General features: G+C 40.2%; 1 protein-coding gene and 1 long non-coding RNA gene across 2 annotated transcripts; one reads left to right on the top strand and one right to left on the bottom strand.

Annotated features, from left to right (window-relative positions):
* Positions 1–3,532: 3,532 nt before the first annotated feature.
* On the bottom strand, positions 3,533–4,326 carry LOC138408383 (uncharacterized). The gene is made up of 2 exons (XR_011241706.1): positions 4,208–4,326; positions 3,533–4,112 (listed from the first exon to the last, which is right to left on the bottom strand). It is a non-coding gene; the product is annotated as an uncharacterized lncRNA (long non-coding RNA).
* On the top strand, positions 3,776–11,066 carry gpa33a (glycoprotein A33 (transmembrane), paralog a). The gene is made up of 7 exons (XM_020080187.2): positions 3,776–3,991; positions 5,515–5,684; positions 5,775–5,991; positions 6,810–6,977; positions 7,883–7,999; positions 8,137–8,269; positions 8,833–11,066. Exons 1-7 carry the CDS (start codon positions 3,952–3,954, stop codon positions 9,305–9,307), a joined length of 1,320 nt encoding a protein of 439 aa, XP_019935746.2. The 5' UTR covers positions 3,776–3,951; the 3' UTR covers positions 9,308–11,066.
* Positions 11,067–12,111: the final 1,045 nt, after the last annotated feature.

Genomic DNA, 12,111 nt, shown 5'->3' with positions numbered 1-12,111 from the left:
ACCTCCACACAATCCCCTTAAATTCAATCAAGCTACGCCAAATTGCACACACTTATAAAAACTTTTTTTTTTTCATCGAGATCCATGAATTATTCTCGGGGAAATCAGTAATAATGTCCAACAAATATGTTAAAGAAAGTGGCTCCTGGATCTACATCAAAATTCAATGAGTTCCTTTCTGACCCACAGTGCATCGTTCAAGTTTTATGGTAATCCATGCTGTGTTTTTTTGCATAATCTTGTTTACAGGCAAACAAATGAACAGGGATGAAAACACAACCTCCTCAGCTGAGGTGATTAACCTGAAATGCAAATTCCAAGGAGTCCTCAACAGGGGAGCTCGTCTTCTGGAAATTAATTGCAGTGCAGCTCTAACTTGTTTCACTAATCTGCAATTGAGCAATTTGACCTTTTCTTTTGTTCGCTATATTCACAGTATGTTTCAACTGAAATAAAGGAGCAGCATGAGAGAGCAAAGATTTGTCTGAAGGTTTTCTGGAGTGAAAGAGAGAAACTGGACTTCTCTTTTATTTTCTGCCCAGGAAATCTTTCAGAAATCACTGAGTGTGTCACCTTCTGAGTGCATCAGGGCACAGTTATGTTTTTATCTGCTTCTAAGAGTCATCATTTAATCACCTTTTTCCTTATTTCCAATCACATATGACTTATTAATTATTTCATAGTCAGTGTAATTACTTTTTGATGACGAGCTGGAAATTCAAATAAGCCTTTTTTAACTTTCTTTTCCCACTTATCCATTCGCTATGTGTTACTGCTACCAGCGATTATCCTATGTTATTAAAATATTTTTTAATTGAAGCAGTCTGCACTGTTATTATTTATAAGTGCACTTCTATGCCTCCTGCTTTTAGTGATAGATGGCAGTGAGAGGTGCTGAAAAGGATGTGCTGCTAATTAGTGTGGCTGTATTTGCTCAGCTAATTTTGACTGAGCATATACAGCCACATTCTGTGAGGTCGCACTGAGATACCAATGTCACTGACTTAAGCCAATGGTGATGGAATACTTTTGCAAATATTTTGTCTTCATGAAAAGTAATGGACAAATAATAATTTGACCAGATGGTGGTGCAAGAGGAAAATTTAAAGAATGATGATTTATTTACCATTATGATTCATTTATAAACCCTAAAGGATGAAGTTGCTCTTGGAAACTATATGTTAAGATTCTGTGCTCAGGCTCCGGTCATTTGAAACTATGACCAATGTCAAAAGTCTGAAAGTGCTTGAGATTCATTAACCTGAGGGCGATGTCATGTCATTCTTCTTTGAAGGTTGTGAGATGGAGATGTTTTTCACAAACAAACAAATGTACCTGATCCCCTGCTACCTGCAGTTTCTCCACAGACTCGGGATAATGAACCTCCACAACTACCAGAGATGAAAACAGGGGGCCACTGGTCCATCAGCAGGCTCCCAAGTAGGGACATGATCCATGAAGACTCCCCTCACAGGTGAAGCATTAACACATTTCTTCAACACAGACATCACAGAGGCAAGCACAGAAATAACAATGACCAGTAATCCAGCTGAGATGTAATATGCGACTGAGAAAGAACATCTCTAATCCCCGTCTGTGGTTTGTCAAGAGCCGCCAGGCAACATTATGTGCTTTAATTGTATGAGATGGCAAACGAAAGGTAGCTTGGGGTCCGGAGTCATTATGAGGAGGCGAGATAAGACTGCCGGGAGCACAAGAGATGAAATTGGTTGTGGTGTTAAGCAGGGGAAACCAGAGGCAAAAAGAAAGGAGCCTTGAGGTGAAAGGGTGGGGAAACATTCTCAATGGCATATATAGATATACGTTTATGTTTGAACAGTATATACATGCATCTGTGCATTTACATGTGTCAATGAAAAAAAGCCACATTTAGGCAAGAAAAGACTGTGAAAATACAATAAAGTAAATGAGTCACTTATATGAGTCAGGCACAAAATGTCACATAAATATCAAGCCCAAGATGATCAATACAGTGGAAATACACAGTTTAATTGTCCTTCGTAACAGTAACGCCTGTCTGAAATGTGGTTTAGCACAAAATGCCACACTGAAGCTCTTGTGAACTTGAACAGAGCTGCACAAACTGCTGCACAGAATAACATATGTTTATTTATATTTATCTATTTATGTCACATCTACACTTATTCACTCCTGTTGGGAAACTCCAGTTTAAAAAAAAAACATTTATGTAAAATATTTCACCCGCACTGGAACATCAAGGTCCCTTGAGTGATATTCTCATAGCATCTTTTTAATCAACCTCCTTCTTTCACCCTGCTTATTTCTAGTTTGACCACAAGTAGGCAGTATAGGACAATATGCAATATGCTCTGAACTGAGACATCACCACTGATTTCATGTTGATTTACATAATAAATAGGAGTTAATAAGTGTTGATGTGTCACACAGAGTGCAAATACAACAAGGAGACATGTTGAACACAGCAGCTTTCTTTCTTCATTTATTACTTTCTTACTGTAATTGTATTATTATGTACAGGCCTATTGTCATCATAACCCCATTAATCAAATGTATTTATAGGATGAATACAAAATTGTGATGAACTAATATGAAGTCGTAAGTAACATAAATTTGTGAGTAACTAATATTAAGTTGTGAGTAACCTCATTTTGGTGTGGCACAATGTAGGACAGTGCGCTTTGGTATCTTTTGCCATCCAAAGAGTAATGTTATGTGAGCGTAACACAGAACAGCTCAAGGTAGAACCAAGGTCAAACCAGGAAGCTTAAACTGTTTTCAGATGAGAATTCCAGGGAACGTCCAGACAAAGGGATCTGAACATTCTCTGGAGTTTGCCATTTCACACATGAACAACTCTGCTGGAGATTCTCCAGTCAGACACATTCACAACAACACGAAAACCTGAGTGTTCAGGTCGGCAGGATGTATTGTATTAATTCTGCAGCAGAGATCATGTTTTTGTTAACAGCATATTGACACAGGCGTCGGCCCTTATCCCTGAAAGCTCTCTTGACTTCTCTACATGTACAGCCCCTCTTTTTTATCCTGAGATCATTTGTTTTCGTTTTTTTCAGTTTGGTATCCAGGAGGCTGGCTGGAATTTCGGGAGTCTCTCACTCTTACGTTTGCATTCTCACATATATACACCTGTTACGAAGAATATCTGGAGATTATCCGGAGTTCGGTGCCTGTCCAGAGGAAGCTTTAGTGATGTGTTAGTGCGTTTAATCACTAGAGATGAAATCTCCTATCAGACATTTGAGGACAATAATACGTTATTCACCCCCCGCCCCTCTTTCTTTTCATGAGTGTGTGAGTGTGTGTGTGTGTGTGAGTGAGTGAGTGAGTGAGTGAGTGCCTCAGGCCATGAATCCTCGTCAAACCAGTCTGACAGGACAAAATGCTTCTCCTGTTCCAACAGCACACATCACTGCACCGTAAACAACTCTGTCAAGTTCCCTTAAACACCCTTCCTCTCTCTCTCTCTCTCTCAACATGAAGCTGAAAGTTAAAAGAGAATAAACAAAGAAAACCACGTATGAAGCTTTTATTGACAACATCAGCTTTAGAGTTCAAGACGAATATGATTAAAGATTGTAATTGTTTCAATCATTAAGAGCTCGTGATGTGTCTGACCCAGTCTTTGTGAGGAGTCTCCCTGGAAAAGTCAAACGCACTGGATGATGGGACATGCCGCAGCACGTCAGGTAGGCGCAGTAAGAATGTTATCCGGACAGCAGGGGCCGCGGTGATTGGCTGAGAGAGCTGTCAGTCACCGGGAAGCGGCGGGCGCACCCAACCGACACATCACATGCAGGGGACACCGACAGGTTTCGACGCAACTTCACACCGCGCTGCTCCGGTTCACCTCCCGCCTTATTTAAGAGGAAAAAACCCTTCTTAGAAGAGCCATTACCGGCTGGTTTGAAGAGGACAGGGGTCTCAGTCATGGAGGGGATGATTTCCACTGTGGCTCTGCTGTGTCTGGGTGAGTTTCTCCTGAGAACGAACCTGCAGCCTGTTTCTCACTGAGCTGCCACACCTGTTTGCGCGGAACAGGCCTTTAGTTACCTGGTGACCTGTCTCTTTAGGTTGTTGTTGTATTAAACCTTTTTAAAAAAATAAAAAAATAAATCACACAAAGTAAAATTGACAATGCACAAAATCAAAGAATTATTATTGTTAATATTAAAATTAAATTTACCTGTAGCCTATGTATTGTTTGCTCTCACCTCCTAGTTTTTGGTTTCTGTTAGAGTATATCGGGCTGTGTGGCATTGAAGCTGCTTCCTGAATGTGTCTCCACTCATTTTTAGATCTCACTTCCGCTTCTTCTTGTCATATGTGGCTCAGGACAAATTTGTGTTTGTCCTGAGAAAAAGAAAATAATTTAGTTGATCAAATTCCCTAATTGTGATTATACTCAAATGTCTTGTTTTTCGTGTGTATTAGATAGAGACATTCAGTTCAGATGTTTCAAGTTTCATTTGTCATATGCAAATTAACACAGGGTCAACAGTATGATGAAAGTTGTTGGACAAGAAGAAACCAGCGGGCTCAGCAGTGCAATAGTTGTATTAATATAAAAGCAAGGGCCTTCACTTAAGGACTATCAATAAATTCCTGCTTGGAAATGGATGATAATTGTGTTGCTTTCAATAGCTTCCATGTCATATGGGTTTGAATTGGTTAAGTTGATGTGACTACCCTGGAAAATTGTAGCACACTTCGGTTTGATGTTAGTGCATCTTCTATCGTATATGAATATTCCCAGGTAGCATACGGACGTGGGCCACTTCGGGCTATGATGTGGAACTTCTGGCCAAAATGGATGTGAGCCAAAAGTTGCCAATTAATAAATATGTAAATGTGTCCCAAATATCCCAAAACAGTCATGGGCCTTTTGGAGCAAACATGCAGTGCTCTCAGCAAAAAATGGTGTTGCTATGGCTTACCTGTGGCCTAAATCTTTCAAACATGAGCGGACCCCCCAAGTGCCATCATTCCCTGCAATATCTGGACCGGATGACGGTGCCAAAACTATTTTGTTATGTGGGGTAATAAATTAAAAGATGCACCATAATCCAATAAAACAAGGTGTGGCCTATTTGCCCCATGTCCCAACACATGCTTAAAGTCAGTGGTTCTCATGACATGGAAGCATTGAAAAACATATTTGAAAAAAGAAAATAATATCCATGGAAAATAGTCTTCCTGCCCACGCTGGACACTTAGTGAGAAACTGCCACTACATCCAGAGCAAATGTCGAATACCCAGTATAAATCACCTGGAACAGCTTCAACCAGTTTCTGTTGTGTGTGCGTGTGTGGGCGAGAGGGTGGGGCGATGAGGTTTTGTGTGAAGTTCAGTTTCCCAGTCATTCGCAGCAGAGCAGTGTTCATAAGATACTAACCTCATCATGCAGATTGCAGTCAAGTGTTTTTATTTGATAGACAATTGCTTGCATATGACTATAATCAATTTATCATTACTTTTCAAATCTGTGACAGTGTGGTCCAGCGTCGGAGCCCTACAGGTAAACATCCCACAGGACCAATATGAGTTTGCCAGAGGTGACAACATCACGCTACCATGTACCTTTACCCCAGCCTCTGGCACTACCCCGAAACTAGTCGTTGTCTCATGGTCGGCTGAGGCTGCAACTGCTAACGCTAAGGAGGTCAGTCTCTATAAATCTCTCTAATTATCATCATCCTTTGTTTTGTTCCTCTTTCAATGTTCCTGTGATGCTGTTGTTGTTGTCTAACAGACCCAGATCATCACCTACTACTTTCCTTCTGGAACCACTGACATTAATTCAAAGTATGAAGGCCGAGTGTCTCTGGACATAGACTATGCTTCTGGAAAGGCCAACATGAAGCTGTCCTCCATCACGTTAGCAGACAACAAAGTGTTTGAGTGTCGTCTCCTGATCCCAGGTGATGATGAGGGCAAACCGGCAGACACTGCACGTTTGGTGGTCCTAGGTAAATTTGCATTTGCTTTCAAAGAAAATTGTCTGCTTGTTTGCTTCAGTGAAGTGAAGAAAACAAAGCCCATGTGAACAATTTATGTGTTTTTCATCTTTGTGATACAACAAATACTTTATTCTAAATAATGTCACAGCATCCTCTGTTGAGTTTGGTCTGTCCTTTCCAGAGACATGCAAGTTGGTAGAAAGGTTGTGTGTCTCTATGACCCTGTTCAGACCTGGTATTAACACCCGACCTGAGAGATCCAATCACAAGTAGACAGCATTAGGTTTATGTGTTCACATGTGGCATTGAAGCTGCTTCCTGAATGTGTCTCCACTCATCATTAGATCTCACTTCCCCTTCTTCGTGGTGATCTGTGTTGCCATCGTGCTACATGATCACTGAGAAGAGTAAAAATATTTTAGATTGATTGTGAAACTTAAGCAGTCCAGAAGACGGCTGCAGAGTAGTTGGTCCATCATATGTGGCTCAGGACAAATTTGTGTTCACACTGCAAAAAGAATGCACATGCTTCACAAACCATCTCTCAGCGTGGTCTGGGTAAAAATAACATCAGTTCGTCTTTGCGATCAGAAATGACATCCAGGCCTATTTGCAAATGGAACAGGGAAGTGAGATCCAATCACACACATTCAGGACACAGGTATGAACAGAGGAACTTAGGGGTGTCCATTCGAGATTTCTGTATGACCCTCAAAGATCCACATATCGCATGTAATATTTTTTTGCTCATACACCGTGTGCCACAAAAGAAGTTGTTGTTCATTTTATGGACAATTCACAACTCATTTTTATTTCAATTTGTCTAGTGGCCCCGTCCAAGCCCATCTGTAAGATCCAGGGTAAGGCGGAGTATGGCCAGAACATCAACCTGACCTGTGTGTCTGAGGAAGGCTCCCCAACGCCCACATACAATTGGGACAGTCGTGACGTACGGAACACACCTCGTCTTGCCGCACACCCCAGAACCACAGACAGTAAGTATCAATGTGGCCACACTCATGGTGAGGATGAAGTCACGTTCTTCTTTTTGGTAAACTGTCACTTCAATTTTAATAAAAAAGTTTGATGTGTTTAAGTTGAGTGTGTGGCGCTCACAAGAATTTCATTTCAGACACTGTTCAAACATTCAAACGGAGATTTAGTGGGAGTCAAGTGCTAGGAAATAAATCAGAGAATTTAGAGGCTGTAATTTTCTAAGATTTACAGCAAAATCAGGATTTATATTTAATGTAAAGAAGAATTTATACTCTGCAAGGCGTTTGTATATGTAAAGCACATTTCAACAACAAGGCAATTCAGACTGCACAAAAAGCATCATGACAAATTGTAAAAGCAACATAAGAAAATAAGCATTTAAAATATATTAAAAGAGTAAAATACAGCAAAATGGATGTAAAATAAAGTAACAAATAAACTGTTAGAATAACAGTGTAGAGTAAGAAATTAGTAATTATTTAATTTAATAAAAGGCTGTGGTAAACAGGACAATCTCCATCATTGATTTAGTAGAGCTAAGATTTGCAGCGGACCTGTAGGTCTCTGGGAGCTTGTTCCACATATGTGGAGCGTAGAAACTGAATGCTGCTTCTCCAGAAAGCAGACCTCTTCTGGTCTGCATTGTTCACGACGTAGCAGCAGATGAGAAATATAATTTGGCCCTAAACTATTTAGTGCTTAATAAACCAAGAGCAGGATTTTTAAGTCAATTCTTTGACAGACAGGGAACTAGTGTAAAGATCTTAGAACTGGAGTGAGGAGTTAGTGAAGACTGAGTAGCAGAGTTTAGAGGCTGATTGTTTATGGGTTCAAAAAGATTTACATCACCCAATATTTTTTTTACATGAGTACAAGTACATGTAATTGATGCTTTGTATTTCAGAGGGTGGTATCCTGTCACTGTACAATATCTCCAAAGACACATCTGGATTCTACACCTGCACCTCGAGGAACAAGATCCGCTCTGCTACCTGTAACATCACTCTTGCAGTCATGCCACGTGAGACACCTTCTCTTTCTGCTTTTCATGAACAATCTTGGAACTCTAGCATCCCCCACAGTAAATAAATATTGAGAGTAATATCGGTCATTCTGCTTTTTTTTCTTCTTCTAACTCATCTACTTTCAATCCTGCAGCTTCCATGACCTTTGGTTCCACTGCAATAATAGCCATCGCTGTATCTGTCGTTGCCTTGATCGCCCTCATCGTCATAATCTATTGCTGCTGCCGCCACAGGAAGAAGAAGAGAGAGGAGGAATATGCCATGGGGTAAGAATTGTGCACACATTCAAAAAAAATGCAAGCGCAAAGCTGTTGTGATGTGGGTAAAGATTAAGAGTTTGAGGTTCATAGGCAGAGAAATTGAAAGTCTTTTGTCTTCAGAGACACAGGCTCTGAGAATATTTAGAAAAAGAGAAACTGCCATTGCCATGTTGTTTCACTGTATGCCTCAGTTAGCAGAAGTAGGTCAAAGGGAGAATTCAACTGCACAGCCAAAGGGTCAAATATAACTCAGATAACTCAAAGATCAGATACAAGTTGGACTGGTGCTCAACATGTAGAACTGAAACAAGTACAGGTTAAAGTCTGCTTTTTTAAAGAAGGCAGAGTCACACAACCTGTCACAGAACAAAGAACGGTCCATTCTTGCTTAAAAAAAGAAATACTTGTTCCGTTAGAGAAATCATCATTAACCTAATAACCTCATCTGCTCCCAGATTTCTTCAGCTACATTTGTTCAGACTGTGTCAAACAACAACACAAATTTCCCTTAAGAAATGCACTAAAACAAAACTCTTCCCCCATCTAAATAATGTGTGTCCACTTTCCAGAGTCCGAGGGGAAGAGTTCCACGACAAAGAGCCACCAAAAAATGGTAAGAGTCGCCAAGCTGATAGGGAGGAAGACCCAAATATTGATCGTGACCCCAATGAGGAACGAAGCGAGCGAGGCTATGACAGTCGCAGGGATTACGACGATCGGCGTAGCGATTACGACGATCGGCGCAGCGATTACGACGATCGGCGCAGCGACTACAACGATCGGCGCAGCGACTACGACGATCGCCGCAGCGACTACGACAATCGCCGCAGCGATTACGACGATCGCCGCAGCGACTACAACGACCGCCGTGACAAGTACAGCGATCGCAACGAGCGCTATGACGACGAGCCGAGCTCCAATGACCGCAGAGACCGCCGCAATGATGATGGTGCCATTTACGATGAGCCCTATGGTGATGATCGGGATCATGACAGACCACCTGTGCCAAACAATAAACCACAGAGGAGGGATTATGACGACTAAGGACTCCAATCTGAACCAACAGCTGTCTTCTATCTTCTACTTCACACCTCACACTGTGATCTAATTGGTTCAATCAACATTTTGACTCAGTAGACCTAAAGCTATGACATAATTAGCTCAACAAATGGCAACATGTATAGGCTACTAGACTTAAACATGATCTGTTATCACATGTGGTGGAAAGGTCTTAGGTTGTGGGATAATACCATAATGTAATATAGATGTGACTGGAAGAACGAGACTCTGAGGATCAGTTGGGGAAGGACAGGAAATGAAAATGGCGTCCAAAAAACCTCATGTGAAATCTAATTCACATGTAGTGGGTGGGTGGGGTCAACAGTTACAATCCCATTTAGGCTACATCCATAGTACTACGTTTTCATTCGAAAACACTTTAGCATTTCTACAGATGTGCCTTGCATCCACACTCATCTGGAGTTTTACAGAAGTTAAAACGTTGAGGTTTGGAAACGCTGCTGATTGGGTCTTTTCAGTCATGATGTAGTCTTCGCTGATTCGTCAGGCTCTTACCACATGACCCCCTACCAGTGTAGAATGCAACATGGAGAACAAATTACAAGCGTTGCTGACCCTGTCCCTGCTAAAAGCTGTTCTGCAGTTAAATTCGAGCAATTCTGCTTTACGCCGGCACACGCATGTCCAGTGTATGCGAGTTGTTAGATGATATGCCTTTTCAAGGGCGTTTGTATGGACGGCCATTAAAACTGGGGTCTGCAAGTCGAGGCAAAACGTAGTAGTATGGATAAAAGCTTAGTTAAGGTACAAAATCTGTATCTTTGTTTAGCAGCAAAACTCACATCATGCAAATTCCACAGATCCCCAAGAACCATATGACTTTTATACTATATACCTGTGTGTGTGTGTGTGTGTGTGTGTGTGTGTGTGTGTGTGTGTGTGTGTGTGTGTGTGTGTGTGTGTGTGTGTGTGTGTGTGTGTGTGTGTGCTGCAACTCAGTCCAGTTTGGTCACATTCTGAGGTGGAGACAGAAACACACTGTGAGACAAAGATTCTGCCTGATGTGTGGAGGAGACTTATGTAATTCAGTAATTATGTGGAATTTTAGCTTTAAACTTGATATGTTGACACACAAACGAATGGCTGTGTGTTTGTCCTAGATTGGCCTCTGCTGTTGGCTGTAACTCCTGCATGTTTTTTTTTTATTCAAGGAAGCTACGGTCACGCTCAACAAAGGGGCTTTGGTTTTGTGTTGTTCTTTATGCTTACTAGAATTACTTTTTTAATGCTCAGTTAGATGATGTTGTATATTCTCGTTCCTGAAAACCACCTCTTCCTCCATTCCATGGAGTGCCTCCAAATGTCTTTCTTTTTTTAAACACATAGTAGAAACTATAACTTAATTATTCATGTAAATAAAAATCATGATTTTAACATGTATTCTTGTAACCATGTTTTTGCAGGTTCAAAATGTGCCTGCTGGTGTGTGGCTGGTGTGTGTTACAGTAAAGTAGTGTGATGGGGGCTATGACTTCTATTCTTAAACTCATCACGCATCATTGTGTGGATTGTGTCTATCACCGTGGTAACAGCGAGTGCATTTTAAAATAGATTCAGGGTTACTGCTCAGTCCAAATTATTCACTGGCGACACTTCACGTCCTTGTGTCCTCAGAAATATATATACAAACACATATTTAGTTTTTTTTCTGTATTTGTGAAACGGCAAGTTGTGTCCATTGGAATTATCCTGTATAAAAATAAAGCTGATGAAATAAAAGAAATAGAGTTGCTTCTCTGAATCGTGAACACTAGAGGGCAACACAACACCTCCCAAACAACTCAGTTCTCAAAGGATCACATGGAATTGATTATATGTGGGTTAAAATATTGTTTTAAAAGATGAATAAATGTATAATAATATAAATTATAAAATATAATTGTCAAGATTGCAATTATTTAATGATACTCATCATCATTGGTAGCAGCAGTGTTAGTATTAATTGTTACTTATAGTGATTAGGATATTCAAATCTGGAGAATTCATTTCTTTGAATTTTGTATTTATTAAAATATTTTTTAATGTTTCAGACTTTACTCTCCCGCTGCCTCCATCACTGCCTCCATCCATTGTCTCCACTATGGAGCCTCCCACCATTCTGAGTCAACGAGCACAACTACTGCCGGATATCTTCTAATGTGGATTTCAAAATAAAATGAAATATCCAATAAAATCTGTGCGTTAAACAGTATACAATATATACAATGATGAAAATTAATTCATAAATGTATGTGTTATAATTACATACTTGGTGGAAGGATATCTAAACAAAGTAGCAAAACGCTGTATTTCATTTGCATCTGATGCTGATGCAAGATTCATTTTGTGTCTACGTCTTTTAAGTATTCCTGGTGTGAAGTTACTTTCAATACTCTAAGGATATTTAAATAAATTATTTTGTAAGTACTCTTACTTTGAATACTTCAAGGATATTTAAAAGCAAGTACTTTGTAAGTACTCTTACTTTGAATACATTAAGGATATTTAAAAGCAAGTAAATTGTTTGTATTTAAATAAAGTGCTATTCTAGTCTTGATGAACACTCAAAGCGCTTTAAAGTAAAGTTTTGCCATTCACCCATTCACACACATTCATCTAGTGGCAGCACTTTTTGTTCTATGAGGGGTAATTTTGGGGTTCAGCATCTTGCCCAAGGACACTTCAGCATGCAGATGGGGAAGACTGGGGATCGAACTGCCGACCTTCTGGTTGGAGGACAACCAATGTTTAAAGCAAGTACTTTTTCTTTTAATCCTTTAAGAATATTT

Source organism: Paralichthys olivaceus, chromosome 1, assembly GCF_024713975.1.
Source record: "Paralichthys olivaceus isolate ysfri-2021 chromosome 1, ASM2471397v2, whole genome shotgun sequence".
NCBI lineage: Eukaryota > Metazoa > Chordata > Actinopteri > Pleuronectiformes > Paralichthyidae > Paralichthys > Paralichthys olivaceus.
Note: the sequence above shows the minus strand (reverse complement) of the source record. Positions and strands in the feature narration are given on the sequence as shown.

Coding starts and splice junctions, on each gene's coding strand:
- gpa33a (XM_020080187.2), top strand. CDS start 3,952: ATGGAGGGGATGATTTCCACTGTGGCTCTGCTGTGTCTGG. Junction 5,685..5,774: donor CAACTGCTAACGCTAAGGAG/GTCAGTCTCTAT, acceptor GTTGTCTAACAG/ACCCAGATCATCACCTACTA. Junction 6,978..7,882: donor ACACCCCAGAACCACAGACA/GTAAGTATCAAT, acceptor TTTGTATTTCAG/AGGGTGGTATCCTGTCACTG.